General features: G+C 43.7%; 1 protein-coding gene across 2 annotated transcripts; it reads right to left on the bottom strand.

Moving 5' to 3' along the window:
- Nucleotides 1-187: 187 nt before the first annotated feature.
- nvl (nuclear VCP like) lies at nt 188-14,371 on the bottom strand. Of its 2 annotated transcripts, none has more exons than XM_080550457.1 (24): nt 14,272-14,371; nt 13,733-13,820; nt 13,149-13,219; nt 12,962-13,014; nt 11,366-11,459; nt 11,205-11,268; nt 10,863-11,072; nt 10,630-10,765; nt 10,257-10,333; nt 9,810-9,944; nt 9,410-9,511; nt 7,180-7,297; nt 6,501-6,642; nt 5,592-5,994; nt 5,022-5,243; nt 4,699-4,803; nt 4,215-4,277; nt 3,107-3,226; nt 2,514-2,613; nt 2,099-2,205; nt 1,909-1,985; nt 1,715-1,788; nt 1,036-1,133; nt 188-500 (listed from the first exon to the last, which is right to left on the bottom strand). In XM_080550457.1, exons 2-24 carry the CDS (start codon nt 13,793-13,795, stop codon nt 456-458), a joined length of 2,679 nt encoding a protein of 892 aa, XP_080406583.1. In that variant the 5' UTR covers nt 13,796-13,820; nt 14,272-14,371; the 3' UTR covers nt 188-455. The 2 variants fall into 2 exon arrangements, with proteins under 2 accessions (XP_080406583.1, XP_080406584.1); XM_080550458.1 differs by having other exon boundaries at nt 5,022-5,240.
- Between the last annotated feature and the right edge of the window lie 1,204 nt (nt 14,372-15,575).

Here is a 15,575-nt window from a genome sequence, read left to right as displayed (position 1 = left end):
TTGCACATCTTTTTGATCTTGAGCCATTCACTCAGACTGTCTGGAAAGGAACAGTACACTGAATACACATGGCCCAAGCTAGAAACTGAAAGGCAGTTGATCAGTAATCACATTCGTGGATAACGACAGTCACAAGAATCATATTTATCAAAACATCACTATGGTCGTTACATAGAGCAATCCATTTATAATGTACACAACTAAAAAGACACTTGATATTTCCTTTCAAAAATAATATACACATTTCTTATGAAAATGTAGATTATGAAAAAGTTATGATGATACGTCTGAAGAACTACCCCTCCTCAGGTCCTCCTGTTCTGAAGAGCTACCCCTCCTCAGGTCTAACCCTCAGGTCCTCCTGTTCTGAAGAGCTACCCCTCCTCAGGTCTAACCCTCAGGTCCTCCTGTTCTGAAGAGCTACCCCTCCTCAGGTCCAACCCTCAGGTCCGGTATCACCTGGTAAGAGACTCCTTTAGCAACTCGTACATTTTCTGGTCCTGTAATAGAGGAGACAAAAGGTAACGTGTAATTATACATACCTAAAATATCCACCTACAGCGTTTACTGATGGAGACAGGTCAAACTGGTTTAGTGGGAACTGATATGAGCAGTGACATTAAAGACATGAGCAGGCGATGGGTAGGAGTGGGGGGCACTGGTATACCCTGACGAGAGGCGCCCGGGGACAAGTTAATTAAGTGCTAAGCCCACAGCTACTCAATTGCTAATGACGGGTGGATGCTGTTCCAAGGGATGATACAACAAACCATTACCAACAGACTGGATTATGGGAGCATAATTAACAAACATTTACACTTGCTTGTCTAAAAACTAAAGATGGAAGGTAATGGTAGAGTTTCATAGCCTTGATCCAGAAAGTTTTCCCCTTTCCAGGACTGGGAAGGTGTAGAATACTAGAGCCAGCATGGTGGGGCTATAGTTTACACGATTCAGGTAGGTCACCTATTTTGGATTCAAAAAGGCGAATTTCGCCGAAAGGTGAGCGATTATCATGCCTGTATATGGACTCACCTTTTTAGACACGGAAGGGCGTACTTTCTTGAAAGCGTCCTCAAAGTTCTGCTTGCTGACCTTGATGTTCACCACAGGGCCGTTGGAGAAAGTATGACCTAAGTGGGTAAATAAGGAAATACGCATTCAGCCTGAGAACACGTGGGAACCTGATACCAAGATTGCAGTGTTCAGTTTAAAATGACTCAATGGGCCATGACGATCAACAGGTATTTGTAGGGCTACTACACAGGGTTCCCACGGGTCCTTGAAATCCTTGGAAGTTTGTGAATTTGAGAAAAAAAATCAAGGTCTTAAATGTTTTTGAAAATAGACATGGGTCATTGAAAGTGCTTGAATTCCCCTCTCTCTCTGAAAAAAAAATATATATATTAAAAAATGTTTTACTTAGCTCCTCCTCTCTCTATTGCTTAACTTTACACATATTTCATAATATATTGTTTTGATGTGCTGTGGTAGAGAAGGCAAGATCTCATCTAGATCTGTCTCAAACTATGCCGTGTTGGGTCCTTGAATTTGAGAGAATTGAGTCTTGAAAGTCCTTGAAAGGTGCTTGAATTTGATGTTTCAGAAGGTGTGGGAACCCTGTATTCAGCTAATCTTCATGGAATTACTTTGGATCAAATATCTGGTAGATTTGCAAGCAACTAAAACACACGGTGGTAAGAACAAAAGTGACCTGTGTGGCAGAGGAGGTTGACTCTCAGGGCGTTGACGGACGCCTCCCTCACCAGCGCTGTCAGGTCTGCCCCGCTGTATGGACAAACACAAACACACAACAACACGTACATCCAGTTAGTCATTACGTCTTACGTTTGTTATCATGGTGGTGGGGGGGTGTCTTAACTTAAAGGTCCATTCTGAGGCACTCACGTGAAGCAGTCACAGCGTTTGTCATGGGCTATCTCCTGCAGGTCTACATCCTCCTCTAGACCAGGCTTGGTGCCTCCCTAGAACCAACGAACGAACGAACCAACGAACACACACACACACCTAGAATTAGATATCCCATATTTTAGCGTCACCATTCGCTGTCTTGTTTATGTTACCGTGGTTACGTTACCTTGGTTATGGTGACTAAGATGGCGTGACGGTCCTCTGGCGGGGGGAGGCCCACGTAGAGGGTCTTGTCCAGGCGGCCCGGTCTCAGCACCGCAGGGTCGATGATGTCTGCGGGGCGAGCAGGGACAACGGGTCAATCACTTACAATTATCGCAAGAATATTTTCAGAGCCAAAACCTAGGCAACAAACACTCCACCTCTGTCAGGTTAGAGGAGTGACTGTTGTGATGAAAAGGAGGAGGAAAAACTCAGCACTCGCTGAAATAACTGGTCGTTTTAATTCATTAATTAGTAGCAGAAATCAAACAATCTCCTTTGTTTCTCCATGTGTCCTTGTGACCCTGCACCCGAAAGATGATGCTTCTGAGAACGTGCCAATCCCGCTTTTCCCCCCCATTGACTGTTGTGATGCTCACCTGGTCTGTTGGTAGCGGCCATGATGAATACCTGGCGTCGTGCCTCCAGACCGTCCATCTCTGTGAGCAGCTGGTTGACCACGCGGACGCTGGCACCAGACTGACAACAACAAGCACCGCAATACTCTCATCATCACCATCACCATGGTGACCCTTGCATACCTGATACTAGGTGCCCATAGATACCCTTATCTACACTGAATACAAATATAAATGCAACATTTTTTTTTTTTTTTGCTCCAATTTTTCATGAGTTGCGACATCTGTGGCATTGTGCTGTGTGATAAAACTGAAATAATCATGCTGTCTAATCAGCATCTGGATATGCCACACCTGTCAGGTGGATGGATTATCTCAGCAGAGGAGTGCTCACTAACACAGATTTAAACTAATTTGAGAACCCAATTTGAGAGAAATCGTCTTTTTATGTACATAGAAAAAGTCTTAGGTCTTTGATTTCAACTCATGAAAAAAAGCAAAAACTAAAATGTTGCGTTTATATTTGTGTTCAGTGTACTAATAGTGACTAGGGCAGAGCTGTTCTGTGAATGGCGTGTGTGTGTGTGTGTGTGTCTGTGGGGGGGGGCATTTACCTCATGCCCAGATCGGCGGGGGCACAGTGCATCGATCTCGTCGAAAAAGATGACACAAGGGGCGGAGTTGCGTCCTCTCTGGAACACCTGGCGTACAGCCCTCTCGCTCTCCCCGACATACTGGAGAGACGGACACAAACAAACTAACTATCAACAACTCAAACATCAACAACTCAAACAAAACAGTCAAGGTAGCTTGACGTTATGCAAACTAGGCTTGGGCAGTTTCCGAATGTTTTAATACCGTTAAACCATCTCCAAATAATACAGAGGTTTACGGTTAAACCACTGTTTACCGTGGGATTCAAAATCACATTGTTGTAGGGCTTTGACAGAGCCGCCAATTCTAAATGATGAAGCCCTATGATCCTTTCCGCGAACCTGCTCGAACACTTTCCACGAGCAGTGGTAAAATAAATAAAAACAGCTGTAGACGGAATGGGAACGAAGAGATAGGAGACTTTGTTTGCAGGTAAAAGCACACAATGCCCGAGTTAAATCTCTCCTTCTACAACAAACACCTGTTCATTCAAACACCCAGCGCATAAATAACTTGTTACCACCCCACCGCGTCACAATCGCGACACGGTTTTAAACGGCCCTCAATACGACACAAACATCTTTAGTGAATTATGTCCATTCTTTATGGGTAGGGTTCGCTACACAGCGCTAAAATACTTTTGATTTGTAATGAGACTATGTCGACAAATTCTGCACCCGAGTACAAAGCGCAGATTGTATACGGTTTAACCATAACACCGTCCAACATGTTTTCTTCCCCTTTACACAGTTAACATTTCAGCCAAAGACCCAACGGTGACCTCACAGTGTTCTGACTATCTGGTATCACTTCCTGGGGAAGAACAGAGGTTGCTGTGAGGTGTATGTAACCCGAGGCAACCTAGAGTTAATACGGGTCAAGGCATTCCCGTGGGAGTCAGTTACACTTGCCACCTGTGACCAGCCCAGATTATGTTATTAATTTCTCTGTCTCTAGGACCTGTATGTTCACAGCCTAGATTACTGCTATTTATTTCAGTTCCCTACATCATTTATTTAGGACATCTCAAGAGACTCACAAAGGAATCCAGATGGCTGGACAACTCACCATGTTCAGCAGCTCTGGCCCCTTAACAGAGATGAAGTTAAGTCCTGACTCATTAGCCACGGCCTGGAGAGAGACAACACAGAGAGACAAACAAACATAAGACTTAATGTGGAACATGGGTTTCATTCTACTGTTGACGTGCCACTGAGAGACTGTTGACGTGTCAGATAGAAACATGGGTTTCATTCTACTGTTGACGTGGCAACATGTAAGTAAGAACATTTTCAGCTGGAATACATGGCATACGTATACGTACATGGGGATGTCAGAAAATAAAACAGAATACAGCCCTATCATCTGTGAGAAAAAAAAGAAAACATTGTGACAACACACATGCACACCCCCAGGGGGAACAGCCATCTTTTGGCGCCCCTGGAGCAGTTAGGGGTTAAGTGCCTTGCTCAAGGGCACAACGGCAGTGGTAGACACCTTAGATATGTCTCATTAATATGTGATAAGACGGGCAGATGGGAGAACAGCCTACCTTGGCCAGCAGGGTCTTCCCACAGCCTGGGGGCCCAGCCAGCAAGACCCCCGCAGGGGCACTGAGACCCAAGGCTTTGAACTGCTCTGGAGAACGCACAGGGGCCTGAGGAGGGACAAACACACACAGCTCTTATTCATCTGTGCCTGCACAATGACAGCATTCATTCTGATGTCTAAAGTTGTTCAATGTGAATTGACTGACAGCCATAACGATTGTTAAATAGTAGGACAGTAGGACTAAGGCATTCAATGCAAACGTATTTATCGTAAGTCGTTCTGGATAAAAAACTAAATCAGACGTGGAGTGTGGCGAGGCCCTACCAGGATGGCCACGGTGAGCTCCTCGCGGATGTCGTGCAGGGCGCCCACGTCGTCCCAGGTCACGTCAGGCACGGTGGCGAAGCCCTCGCGTATGGCGGAGGGCTGAACACTGGCCAGAGAGTCCTGGAAGTCGGACATGAGGATGCACAGACCGGCCAGCTGCTCCTCAGTCAAGGACTTGCTGACCTTAAGTAGCGACCGCAAGCGAACCAGCTCCCCCTGCTGACGATAAAACGTGTCTTATATGACCAAAGCAATGACGGCTGATGGACTCTATCTCTTGGACACTAGCATCTAGCCTTCAAAACCCACCTCTTCAAGTTCGCCTTCAGCAGTTAACCCTCTCCCCCTCCCCTTCCCATGTGTCCCCAGCACTACCATAATTAGGCCCCCCCTATACTTTCTTTTATTTATTTTTGGTTTCTTTTTATTATTACTACTCAATCTTTTCAGTTTGTAAAGGGTCTTTGAGTGTCTAGAAAAGCGCTATATAAGTGTAATGTATTAGTATTATTATCTAAAAATAAAAGAGAGAAATAAAAGCCAGTGTCCATAGCTTGGGTCCCTCACCTCTGGGGTCGTCTCTGTGGCTAGGATCTGGGGTTCCCCTTCTCCTTGTGGCGTGGAGCTGAGGTCTGTCATCTCATGGCTCTCCATATCTACCGAGGGACAGCCATCTTCAGTGGGCCCCACCGCGCAGCTCCCCTCCTCAACAGCAACCTCTGGGGCGGCTGTGTCCTGTGGAAGACCATCCGCACCTCCAGGTCCACCTGCCACATCCGCCGCAAGGACCGCTCCCGGCTCCTGGCTCTGGCCGTGCATCCCCATCACGACCCTGTTGACGGCGCTCATGGCGGCCTCGCGGCATAGCGCCATGAGGTCAGCCCCTACGTACCCCGGGGTGAGCCGGGCCAGCTGCCGGTAGTCAAAGTCCTCAGGCAGCTTAAGCTTCCGACACAGTGTCTTCAGGATCCTGAGAGCACAACAACAAGAAACCAGAACGCGACAAGATTGGTTAACAGTGTCAATAGGAGTAGTCGTGCTAATGACCATTTTAGCAGCCAGAAAAAACACCATGCTCTGACCAAGTGTGACACAGTCTGATCATTTGGTCCACATGTCGGCAACCAATCAAAATGTTCGGACTTTCCTTTTGAAAACACGGAACTATGTTTCAACGTTGTTGAGAATCACAACACAAACTCGATAGTCAAGACAAAACACTGCAACGAAATGGATTGGGTGAGTAATCCCCCACTTCTACCTAGTTAACTAACACTACTTCACATTGTTAGCAGGCTCACAAAACAAGCTGTGTTAGTTGAGTAGCGATGTGTCGTTGATTTTCAACAACGCGGAAATGTATTCAAATTTTTTCGGAAATAAAAAGTCTGATCATTACATCGGATCCCGACATGAGGACCAAAGCATTAGAACAAGTCACAAATGTCCATTACCGTTGGGGAGCCTGCTACCCACCTGAGACGAGCGGCTTCGTCGGGTATCCCCAGACAGATCTCCCTGTCGAAGCGTCCGGCCCGCCGCAGTGCCGGGTCCAGAGAGTCCGGCCGGTTGGTGGCGCCGATGACCAGCACCTGGGCAACCGGCAGGGAGTTCAGGTCTGCGGTGACGGAAGACAAATACAGATGAAATGTTGAACTAAAAAAAAAGGTCTTGATCAAATTTTCAGTTCAGTTTTCAGTTGTTTTATATTTCAGCAGACGCCTTTATCCAAAGTGACTTACAACATGAACATTTGTCTTAAGTAAGTGAATTATCTATACATCAGTCATCATAAAGAAACAAATGTATGCCTAGGACCAGTGGCCATTGGCAGTCACAATGTTGGTGAAGCTATTAACATAGTCAGAGCTGTTTAAGTGTCTCTCTTTTGGCCTCTTTTCATGTGTTCCCTGGTGCTTTTTGAGGTGACACAAAAGCACAAAACGTTTTCCCACAAGTGGAGCACTGGTGTGGCTTCTCACCATGGTTTCTCAAGGACAGAAAATATAATATAACATATAATAATCAAACAAATCCAGATGTGTGTTGTACTCATCAAAATCACCTCTAAGCACCACTGGCATACAGTCAACAGATAAATTAATTGATCATTTATTGACAGGTTGAAGGAAACAGTAACCAGCGCTTCTCTCACCGTCCATGCAGGTGAGAAGCTGAGCAACGATCCTCCTCTCCATGTCTTTGGAGGCCACCTCTCTCTTAGGAGTGATGGAGTCAATCTCATCAAAGAACAGTATGCACGGGGAACTCTCCTACACGGGGGTACAGGTCAGACATGCTTAGTTTAGGTCACACCCTCATAACATTAACATGGTTATCACTAGGGAACAGTGATGCAGAGGAGTTTAAACATAGCTTAGGTGAGCTGTTTACAGCAATAGTCCAGGCAAAGAAGCATTTCCAGACAGACTAATAAAAAATAAAAATCACCATAGATCATCTTTATGTGTCTAGAACAACATACTAAAAGTAAAATATATCGAAATATGTTTAATTCTCATCAATTCAAGATGTGTGCTAATACGTCAAGAAAACCCTAAAAAATATATATTTTGTCCTATCACAATGAAACTTTCCACAATGAATCTTAACATGAAAACTAATTCTTTTTGTATTACAAGTTCCTTTGAAACTTAATTTGAATATGCAAATTAGCTTAATATATATTGAATATGCCCACATTTGCATATCACGAAAATTACTTTTCCCCAAAATGTATTATATTTACATTGTTGTTTGTTAATGATATCAAACACACTGATCAGACTTTCATGAACCATTTCATCGAAATATTGTGACTTCATAGAATAACATCAAAAACACATGTATGACAAATGCATAAATCCGTCAAATCTTCCTCCAACCATCCTACTGCTAACGGTTGATGGCAATGCTGCTTTTGGACTGGCCTCTAACCTGAAACCTGCCCGGCTTGGTTGTACCTGCCGGGGGTATAACCCCCACCGGTATAGTCCTCAGGGTCACAGATCCACCACGACAAGGTAGCAACAACAGGGGAGTTTTTGTTTTTGTTTTTTTTAATTTAGGGTGTTCACCTTGATGCAGCAGCTGCATCATACCGGACCATGATGGCCTTTGAGAGTGAAGGAGTAAGGATCTCTTCCACAACACATCCAGCTGTGATGTTTTGTTATCTGCTGTCAACAGAACCAATGGCTGATGCACAATAGGTTCACGCATAGGAGGAATTTTGAAGTACTGAATGTTTATGCGACCGATTGCAGCAATATCTGCAGCAGTCACTTGGATCTTGGGAACAAGATTGTTTTGTTGCGTTCCTGGTGTAACACAAGCTATTATACCCATTCCATGGAATGTCCCTGTACCATCGATGGTTGCTACATTGTGGTCGACGTTGTCTTCAACATATTGAATATGGTGCTCTTCTGTGAATCCAGGGATCTCAGTCCCTTGTGCCACTGCTGCACTCCGTTCATATTTCATCACCTCTGCATACGAGCAGGAGAAACCATGCTCATGGAGTGTGTACCAAAAAGCGTGATGCAAAATGGTGATTTAATGGTGAAAATGTGTTTATTTGGTTCAGTAGGCAATCAGTTAGGCTAAGCCTTGTGAGGTAATTTTGCTTCTGGGCAAAAACTTGCAATACAAAAAATGTTAGGCTAGATGTATACTTGCATTCTGGAAAGTTTCATTGTGACAGGACAAAAAAAATAAAGTTTAGTTTTCTCTAGGTATTGGCACACATCTTGAATTGATGAGAATTAAACATATTTCCGCATCTAGGATTTCTTAGGACTTTTAGTATGTTGTTCTAGACACCTCATAGAAATGATATCTGTTGAATTTTTAAAAATCTTTTAATTAGTCTGACTTTTGGGTCTAAAATGGGCTAGATTGCCTGGACTACAATGGCCAGCGTTAGGCTCTCTACGTGTACAAGAAATTGATGTGAACAGCTCACTGTTGATTTCACAGGTAACATATCCACCATAGTTGCTGAAACAGTGCCGGAAGGGACAATGTGAGAGGAAAATATCAGAACTAGCACAGGTTATAGATAGGTTCAGCTCTGCAGTGTGTAAACACAGTCTGGTTAGGGTCAGCTCTGCAGTGTGTCAGGTTAGGGTCAGCCCTGCAGTGTGTAAACATAGTCTGGTTAGGGTCATCTCTGCAGTGTGTAAACACAGTCTGGTTAGGGTCAGCCCTGCAGTGTGTAAACACAGTCTGGTTAGGGTCATCTCTGCAGTGTGTAAACATAGTCTGGTTAGGGTCAGCCCTGCAGTGTGTAAACATAGTCTGGTTAGGGTCAGCCCTGCAGTGTGTAAACATAGTCTGGTTAGGGTCAGCCCTGCAGAGAGGGTCTGCCAGGAGGGACTCACCACAGCCTGCTCAAAAAGCTCTCGTAGCTTCTGCTCAGACTCCCCTGAGACCCCTGACACCAGCTCAGGAGCCGACACCTTCAGCATGGGCAACTCCATTTCCTGTGGACACAAGACAAACAGAGGGGGACTAATGTGAGTCCTTTTCAGCTAAGATTCATCCACGGCAAATAATGTTACAGGAAATGTGACAGGCACAACATACAGCAACCGGGAAATAGGACAGAAGTCAGGATTTCTGATCCTCTGAAGTGTGCGATTCAATAATTAATTAATTATATACATATCACATTTTAATTAAATAATTATTTTCTATTTTAAAACAACAACAACAAGGAATTCCTGATTAATCAGAAGAAAACTCTTGAGGTTTGAAGGGCCACAGCCTCCAGAGACTCACCCCAGCCATAGCCTGGGCCAGCAGGGTCTTCCCGCAGCCAGGGGGGCCGTGGAGGAGGAACCCCCGTGGAGGCACCACCCCCAGCTGCTGGTACACCTCCGGGTGCCGCATGTGGAGCAGCAGCTTGCAGACCTCCTGCAGGTTTGGACAAACAGACAAGAAACACAAACAAGCCAATATGGCTCAGTGTGTGGATGGACACTAAATCAAATCAAGTCAAACTTTATTTGGATAGCGCATTCCTCACAAAGAATGTGACACAATGTGCTTTACAGATTACAATATAGATCAAATAACAATAGAAATAAATAAAACAACAATAGTAGCAGAAATGTAAAAGGCGAGATTGAATAAATAAGTTTTGAGGTCTCGTTTAAATGTTTGAGTTTTGCTCAATCTCAGGTAAAAAATATTTTAAAAAAGCAAAACTGTACATAGCATGTTTACCATCAATGTGTCCTCATTGCCTCCGACATCTTCAAATGTGATTGTAGGGTATTGCAGTTCAGGTAGTTTTGTCCTTACTAGTAGGGTCAGAAAATCAAATAACAATACATTTACTTTCAAGTACCTTTTCAAGATACTCCAAAAAAGAAAAATGGAAAATAAGAAACGGGCAAAAGCAGAGACAAAACTAAACCAAAAGCTACTCTAACTTTAAAAAGAAGCCTAGGAATAAGAGTAAACAGGTGGGATTTGAAAGTGGTTGATGGAGTGTCTTCCCCTGTTCAATTGGTTGCTATAGTTAAGATTGCATTGCCTTGTGACAGGATACAGATTTACAACCAGTGGAATACATAACTTGCATAGCAACCTTTACCTTTCTTCTTCATTATACTGGCCTCAATATCACCATCTGTGCCCTTAGATTCCCAGTATTTCTGTTTCTTTGATTTCTTCAATCTTCCTTTCTTTGGTTTCTTTTCTTTTTCAAGCATCGAGTCATCGGTCTGCTTCTGCAGGATCAACACAGAAAAAGAGAATTAGACATCTGCTGCTGAGCGGTTGTTGACAGATGTACTCGTGTAGGAAGATAGATGACTGAATGCATACATTCCCTGCAGGACTAGCAGCCTCCTCCTCGCACAGGTCAATCAGTTCTGGTCTCTTGTCTATGAACCAGCCCCCTGCAGACACCTGGGTGCCTGTGCCATGGGGGCTGGACTGGGCCTGAGCCTGGGCTGCAGAGCTCCTAGAAGGAGTCCCACTCTCAGGGTTCCCCTTACGGTACAAGGACGTCAGGGAGTTGTTCATGAGGTTGATCTGTGATGGCCAGAAAAAGGAAAGAAATTGCCAACAGAGGGAAGGTGATTCACAAACATGATATCAACACAACATAGGTTATACTTAACAAATGTTGGCTTCATAGAATGTTGGTTTTATATATTTCCGTACCGGTGGTTGTTCAACAATGTCGTCATCAGTGTCAGTGGTGTCGTCTGTTGCACTGCTGCCATCCCTGTTTGTGACCAGATAATGCAGAGTATGACCACACCACTCAGGGTCGTTGAGCCATCAAAACAAAGATGATAATAAGACGAGGACGTGGCCCTTACCCAGCGTCCTCGTGGCTGTGTCGGGCTCTCTTCTTCGCCAGGTGCTTGTTTTCCAGATCTGTCATTCCATTATCACTACATATCACTTCATGGACTGAAAAGAAACAGATAAATAGGAAATCACATGTTATGGACCACTTTCCTCAGACCTCAGCTGTGAATTACAGGTAAACTATCTGCAAACACGCAATGTGCAGACAAATAATACAAATAAATAAATAATAATAAATAAATAAAATACGAATAATAAAAAAAGAAATGGCAGAGAAATAATACATGCATATATGCGTATGCATATTATGTGCAGAGAAATAATACTGCATACCGGTACATGCATATATGCGGTTCAGTGTTTCCGTTACAATTGCCTTGGGGGGGGCGGGCCGCAGGAGGCTTAAATATCCGCGTTTTTTAAACGCACCCAACCCGAATCTGGCGAGTGGCAAGCCCATAGGCTCGTTGGTAACATTAGTCCGCCAGTAGTCTCGCATAGCCAGACCTATCTCCACACTTCACATAGCCAGACCTATCTCCACACTTCACATAGCCAGACCTATCTCTCCACACTTCGCTTCGCGCTGTGCAGCGCTGGAGAATAATACAAGATTTTGCGCGAGTGTGTGCACGCGACGCGAGAGTTTTTGCCGGGTGAGATGTCTGCAGATGAAAGTAAGCACGTTGAAACGTTAGAAAATATACTTGCTGAGTGTTCTGACAGAGAAAGTTGGTTAAATTGATCGTTATTATCGTGACTAGAAAGTGTCTGATTATAGTTCCATGGTGTAAAAGAACTAGCAAGAAGAACTAGCTAGCTAGCTCAGAGGTGATGATCAGCTAGTCTGCTGCACACTTGCCAGCTAAAGAGCTAACTGGATGCACGTTATTATTTTACTTTAAGTAGATATACAATCTTTCTTATTCTGCTAGAATTGGGCTTCATGGTAATACATAATGGCATATTTACAGTAGCTACATGGACAGTGGATTGAAGCATTGGAAAACTTTTATTTTTTATAGTTGGACGATTTTCTTTCAGGTGAGAGTAAAGTCAAAAAAGTCATTATCTGACTGCATTGCCCACAGCAGTCCAATATTCAATTATAATTATGTTATAAATTGTTATGGATCAATTTATGCCTCTTATTAGATTATAAATACTCTGGTTGTTATGTTTGCCTTTTGGTTGACAGCAAAAGGGGGAGAGAGGAGGATAGGGAGGGAGAGAAGGAGAGAGAGCAGGATGGTGTCGGCACACCAGAGAGAGAGAGAGCAAGAACCAGGTGAGAAAGTGGACAGGTAGTCAAGACCACATAAGTAAGTAGCCTTGAGAACCGATGGTTCTCGAGCCTAATGACCCATAGGGCAGGAGCCTATCTCCTGTTTCTGTAGCGTGAGGCGGCTTAATGTACAAGTACACCCCTGGACATGACGCTGGTATGTCGCAGGGTCTTACCCCCTGGGCGAGGGGGGGGGGGGGTCCATGCCACGGTCCAATGCCACCCCCCCAAGGCAGCAAACTTAAGGGAAACACTGCATATTATGTGCAGACAAATAATACTGCATACATGCATATATGCGGTTACTTAAGGGACTCACCCTTGTCCACCTGAATTCGGAATGCATTCTTGTTTCGCCTGCCGTAGTCCATTCTGAGAAGACATGTTTGATGTGTGCAAAGACCACATGTATGCAAGGCTTATCAATAAAGGTTTCCGAAGATTACAGGTAATATTGCCCAGTTGCCCTCCAGATATACAGAACACAGCATCTCAAACTCACTCACCTATACAACCTCTGAAGCTCTAGTGCCATTGCAGCAATGTCTACATATTGATTGTTCTGGGTGCTCAAATACTAGCATGCAAAAAGAAAAAACATAACATGTTATTTAGCCAAACAAGGACAGGACTAATAACACAGGTTTATATCCAGAACCCAATTGTTGCCTTTCAGCGTATAACTTTAACAGAGGTTAAAGTACAGTACTAGTCAAACGTTTGGACACACTTCCCCACATGAGTGTGTCCAAACGTTTGACTGGTACTGTATATTCTAACAAGTCGTGAGGTTAGAATGATAAGGTTCTATCTCCGTTTAGGGCAGTTCAGAGATATTGAGCGTCAAAGTGTTTACATTCCATTATGTTTTGTGAGATGGAACCTTTGTATTTCATGAATTACTAACTCAAAAATGTCAACATTTTAAAAAATAACACCACACAGGCATTAATAAACACCTACTGGATCAGATTATGTAAAAAACTCAATTTTGACAAAAATGGAGATAGAACCTTATAATTCTAACGTCACGAAGTGTTAAGTAAACATGTTGTCCCCATGTAGTGCCCCTCCAGGAAAGAGTGTTCACCTGTACAACTCTCTGCTTGAGTCGGTTGTCCACTGCACCCGGGCCACCACCTCTGTTCTTCATGTCCCCGAAATATCTGGAACCTGCACTGTTGTACACATGACACATGTAGGTTCACTTTCCCAATGTAATCCGCAACCTACTCACTGTGAATGATCTAAACATTTGATTCCAGTATAAATAGGACAAATAATCAATAGGATTCCAGTAGCTAGCTAGCCCCATGCCTTAGCTTTGGTCTCCAGCAAGCAACGTGTTAGCTATAGCAAGTTAGCTAGCTAGCAAAACATAGGCTATTGCGTTATGTGATCTAGCGAACACGCACCTTTAACAAGATAAACATAAACAGTAGATGCAAGTAGATACGAATGCAGAGATGAGTGATTACTGTAATTTGCTCTAAACAGCTGTATAGACTATAGCACACTACAGTCAATTCTAATAACCACGTGAAACAGTTTTTTGAGGAAGCTGGTTCTGGAGTTGCCTGTTCGAAATTCTGCTCAATTGCAGAATAACTGGAAGATATGACGACTCACCGGCAACCTTATTTGACACAACTACAATCGTAGACTGATCAATCCGTCAATGTATTATTATATTCGTCAATTCCAGACGATGTGCTTTCTTCAATCTGTGTTATGAGAGCAGTCATACGTCATCTCCCTGTCATCAGTAGTCATACGTCATCTCCCTGTCATCAGAACGACCACGCCTCCTTTCTGGGTGGTAGAAGTGTTAAAAGTTTGACTGGCGGTCAATGCAAATTTGTGGTCTTTGCTACTTAAATACGATAAAATAAGAAAACAGTATTGCCATTTAGCTATTAGGAGCCCAAATCCGATGGCCAGTCAGGCAAACAATTAGCGTAATACTACTACTACTACTAATAATAATAATAATAACCTAAGCTTTATTTGCACAGCACCTTTTATACATAAGAATGTAGCTCGAGGTGTTGTACAATATAGCACAAAAGAAAGAAAAGAAACAGATTAAAAACAACTAAAATGTATTTGTATTAATGTGTATATGAACAGCTACATTCAAAATGTGTCCAGTCTTTCAGCACAATATTTGGACAATGCAATCTACCCTTTCTGAGACACCATGCCACCCACGACTAGGTCAACATCATCATCATTGTCATCCACATCTGAGTCTGTCAGCTGTGCAGCAAGCTCTTCCTCAATGCATTGGTTGGCAGAGGTTTGTAGTTTGCACAGGTTTGTGCACTTCAGTCCATTGTTGGGACATGTGCACTCTGGTGGTTTGCACGACCTCACACACTTGCAGGAGAGCAACTGCAAGATGGCACCTGGTGCTAAGGAAGCGCACATCCACTGGATCTCCAGCTGCCCCTGTCTGATGACTGGGTTTGAAGAGACTGTCTCCAGATTGCAGCCTGATATTTGGCACGAATGGGACGCACGAATAAGCAATCCTCACCTGGTGGAAAGCTGGCTGGACTCCACCTCCCCACGTCTGGTGCAAAAAAATGTGGCACCAAAGGTTGACAACTGTAATGTGTTTATATACATGTATATATGCGGCATGTGATTTTTCAACCAGGGTTCCAGGGTTTTCCATGAGTCCAGGTTTTGGGGTGACACCAGGTTTTGGTCAGAATCCTCATCAGGGCAGCGGATGATGCAGTCCATGCAACTTTAACTGTGCCCCATGCTCATATGTGTAATGCTAATGGTGGCAATACAATACTTCCATCATACATGTTCACATTCAGGATAAAAAGCACAAGATCCAAATTGCAGTTGACTTTTAATTGCAAAAATACATAATATTTGCAGAACTAACCAATGTTGTTTCAAGTAAAATATGTACA

Source organism: Nansenia antarctica (assembly GCF_963989245.1).
Source record: "Nansenia antarctica genome assembly, chromosome: 1".
NCBI lineage: Eukaryota > Metazoa > Chordata > Actinopteri > Argentiniformes > Microstomatidae > Nansenia > Nansenia antarctica.
Note: the sequence above shows the minus strand (reverse complement) of the source record. Positions and strands in the feature narration are given on the sequence as shown.

What these genes read in the sequence shown, in the direction of transcription:
- nvl (XM_080550457.1), bottom strand. Translation starts at nt 13,795, where the DNA reads ATGAAGAACAGAGGTGGTGGCCCGGGTGCAGTGGACAACCGACTCAAG. An exon ending in CCGAATTCAGGTGGACAAGG is followed by an intron (nt 11,460 to 12,961) that starts GTGAGTCCCTTA and finishes GTTTCTTTTCAG; the next exon opens with TCCATGAAGTGATATGTAGT. An exon ending in CCACAGAGACGACCCCAGAG is followed by an intron (nt 5,244 to 5,591) that starts GTGAGGGACCCA and finishes TTTTATCGTCAG; the next exon opens with CAGGGGGAGCTGGTTCGCTT.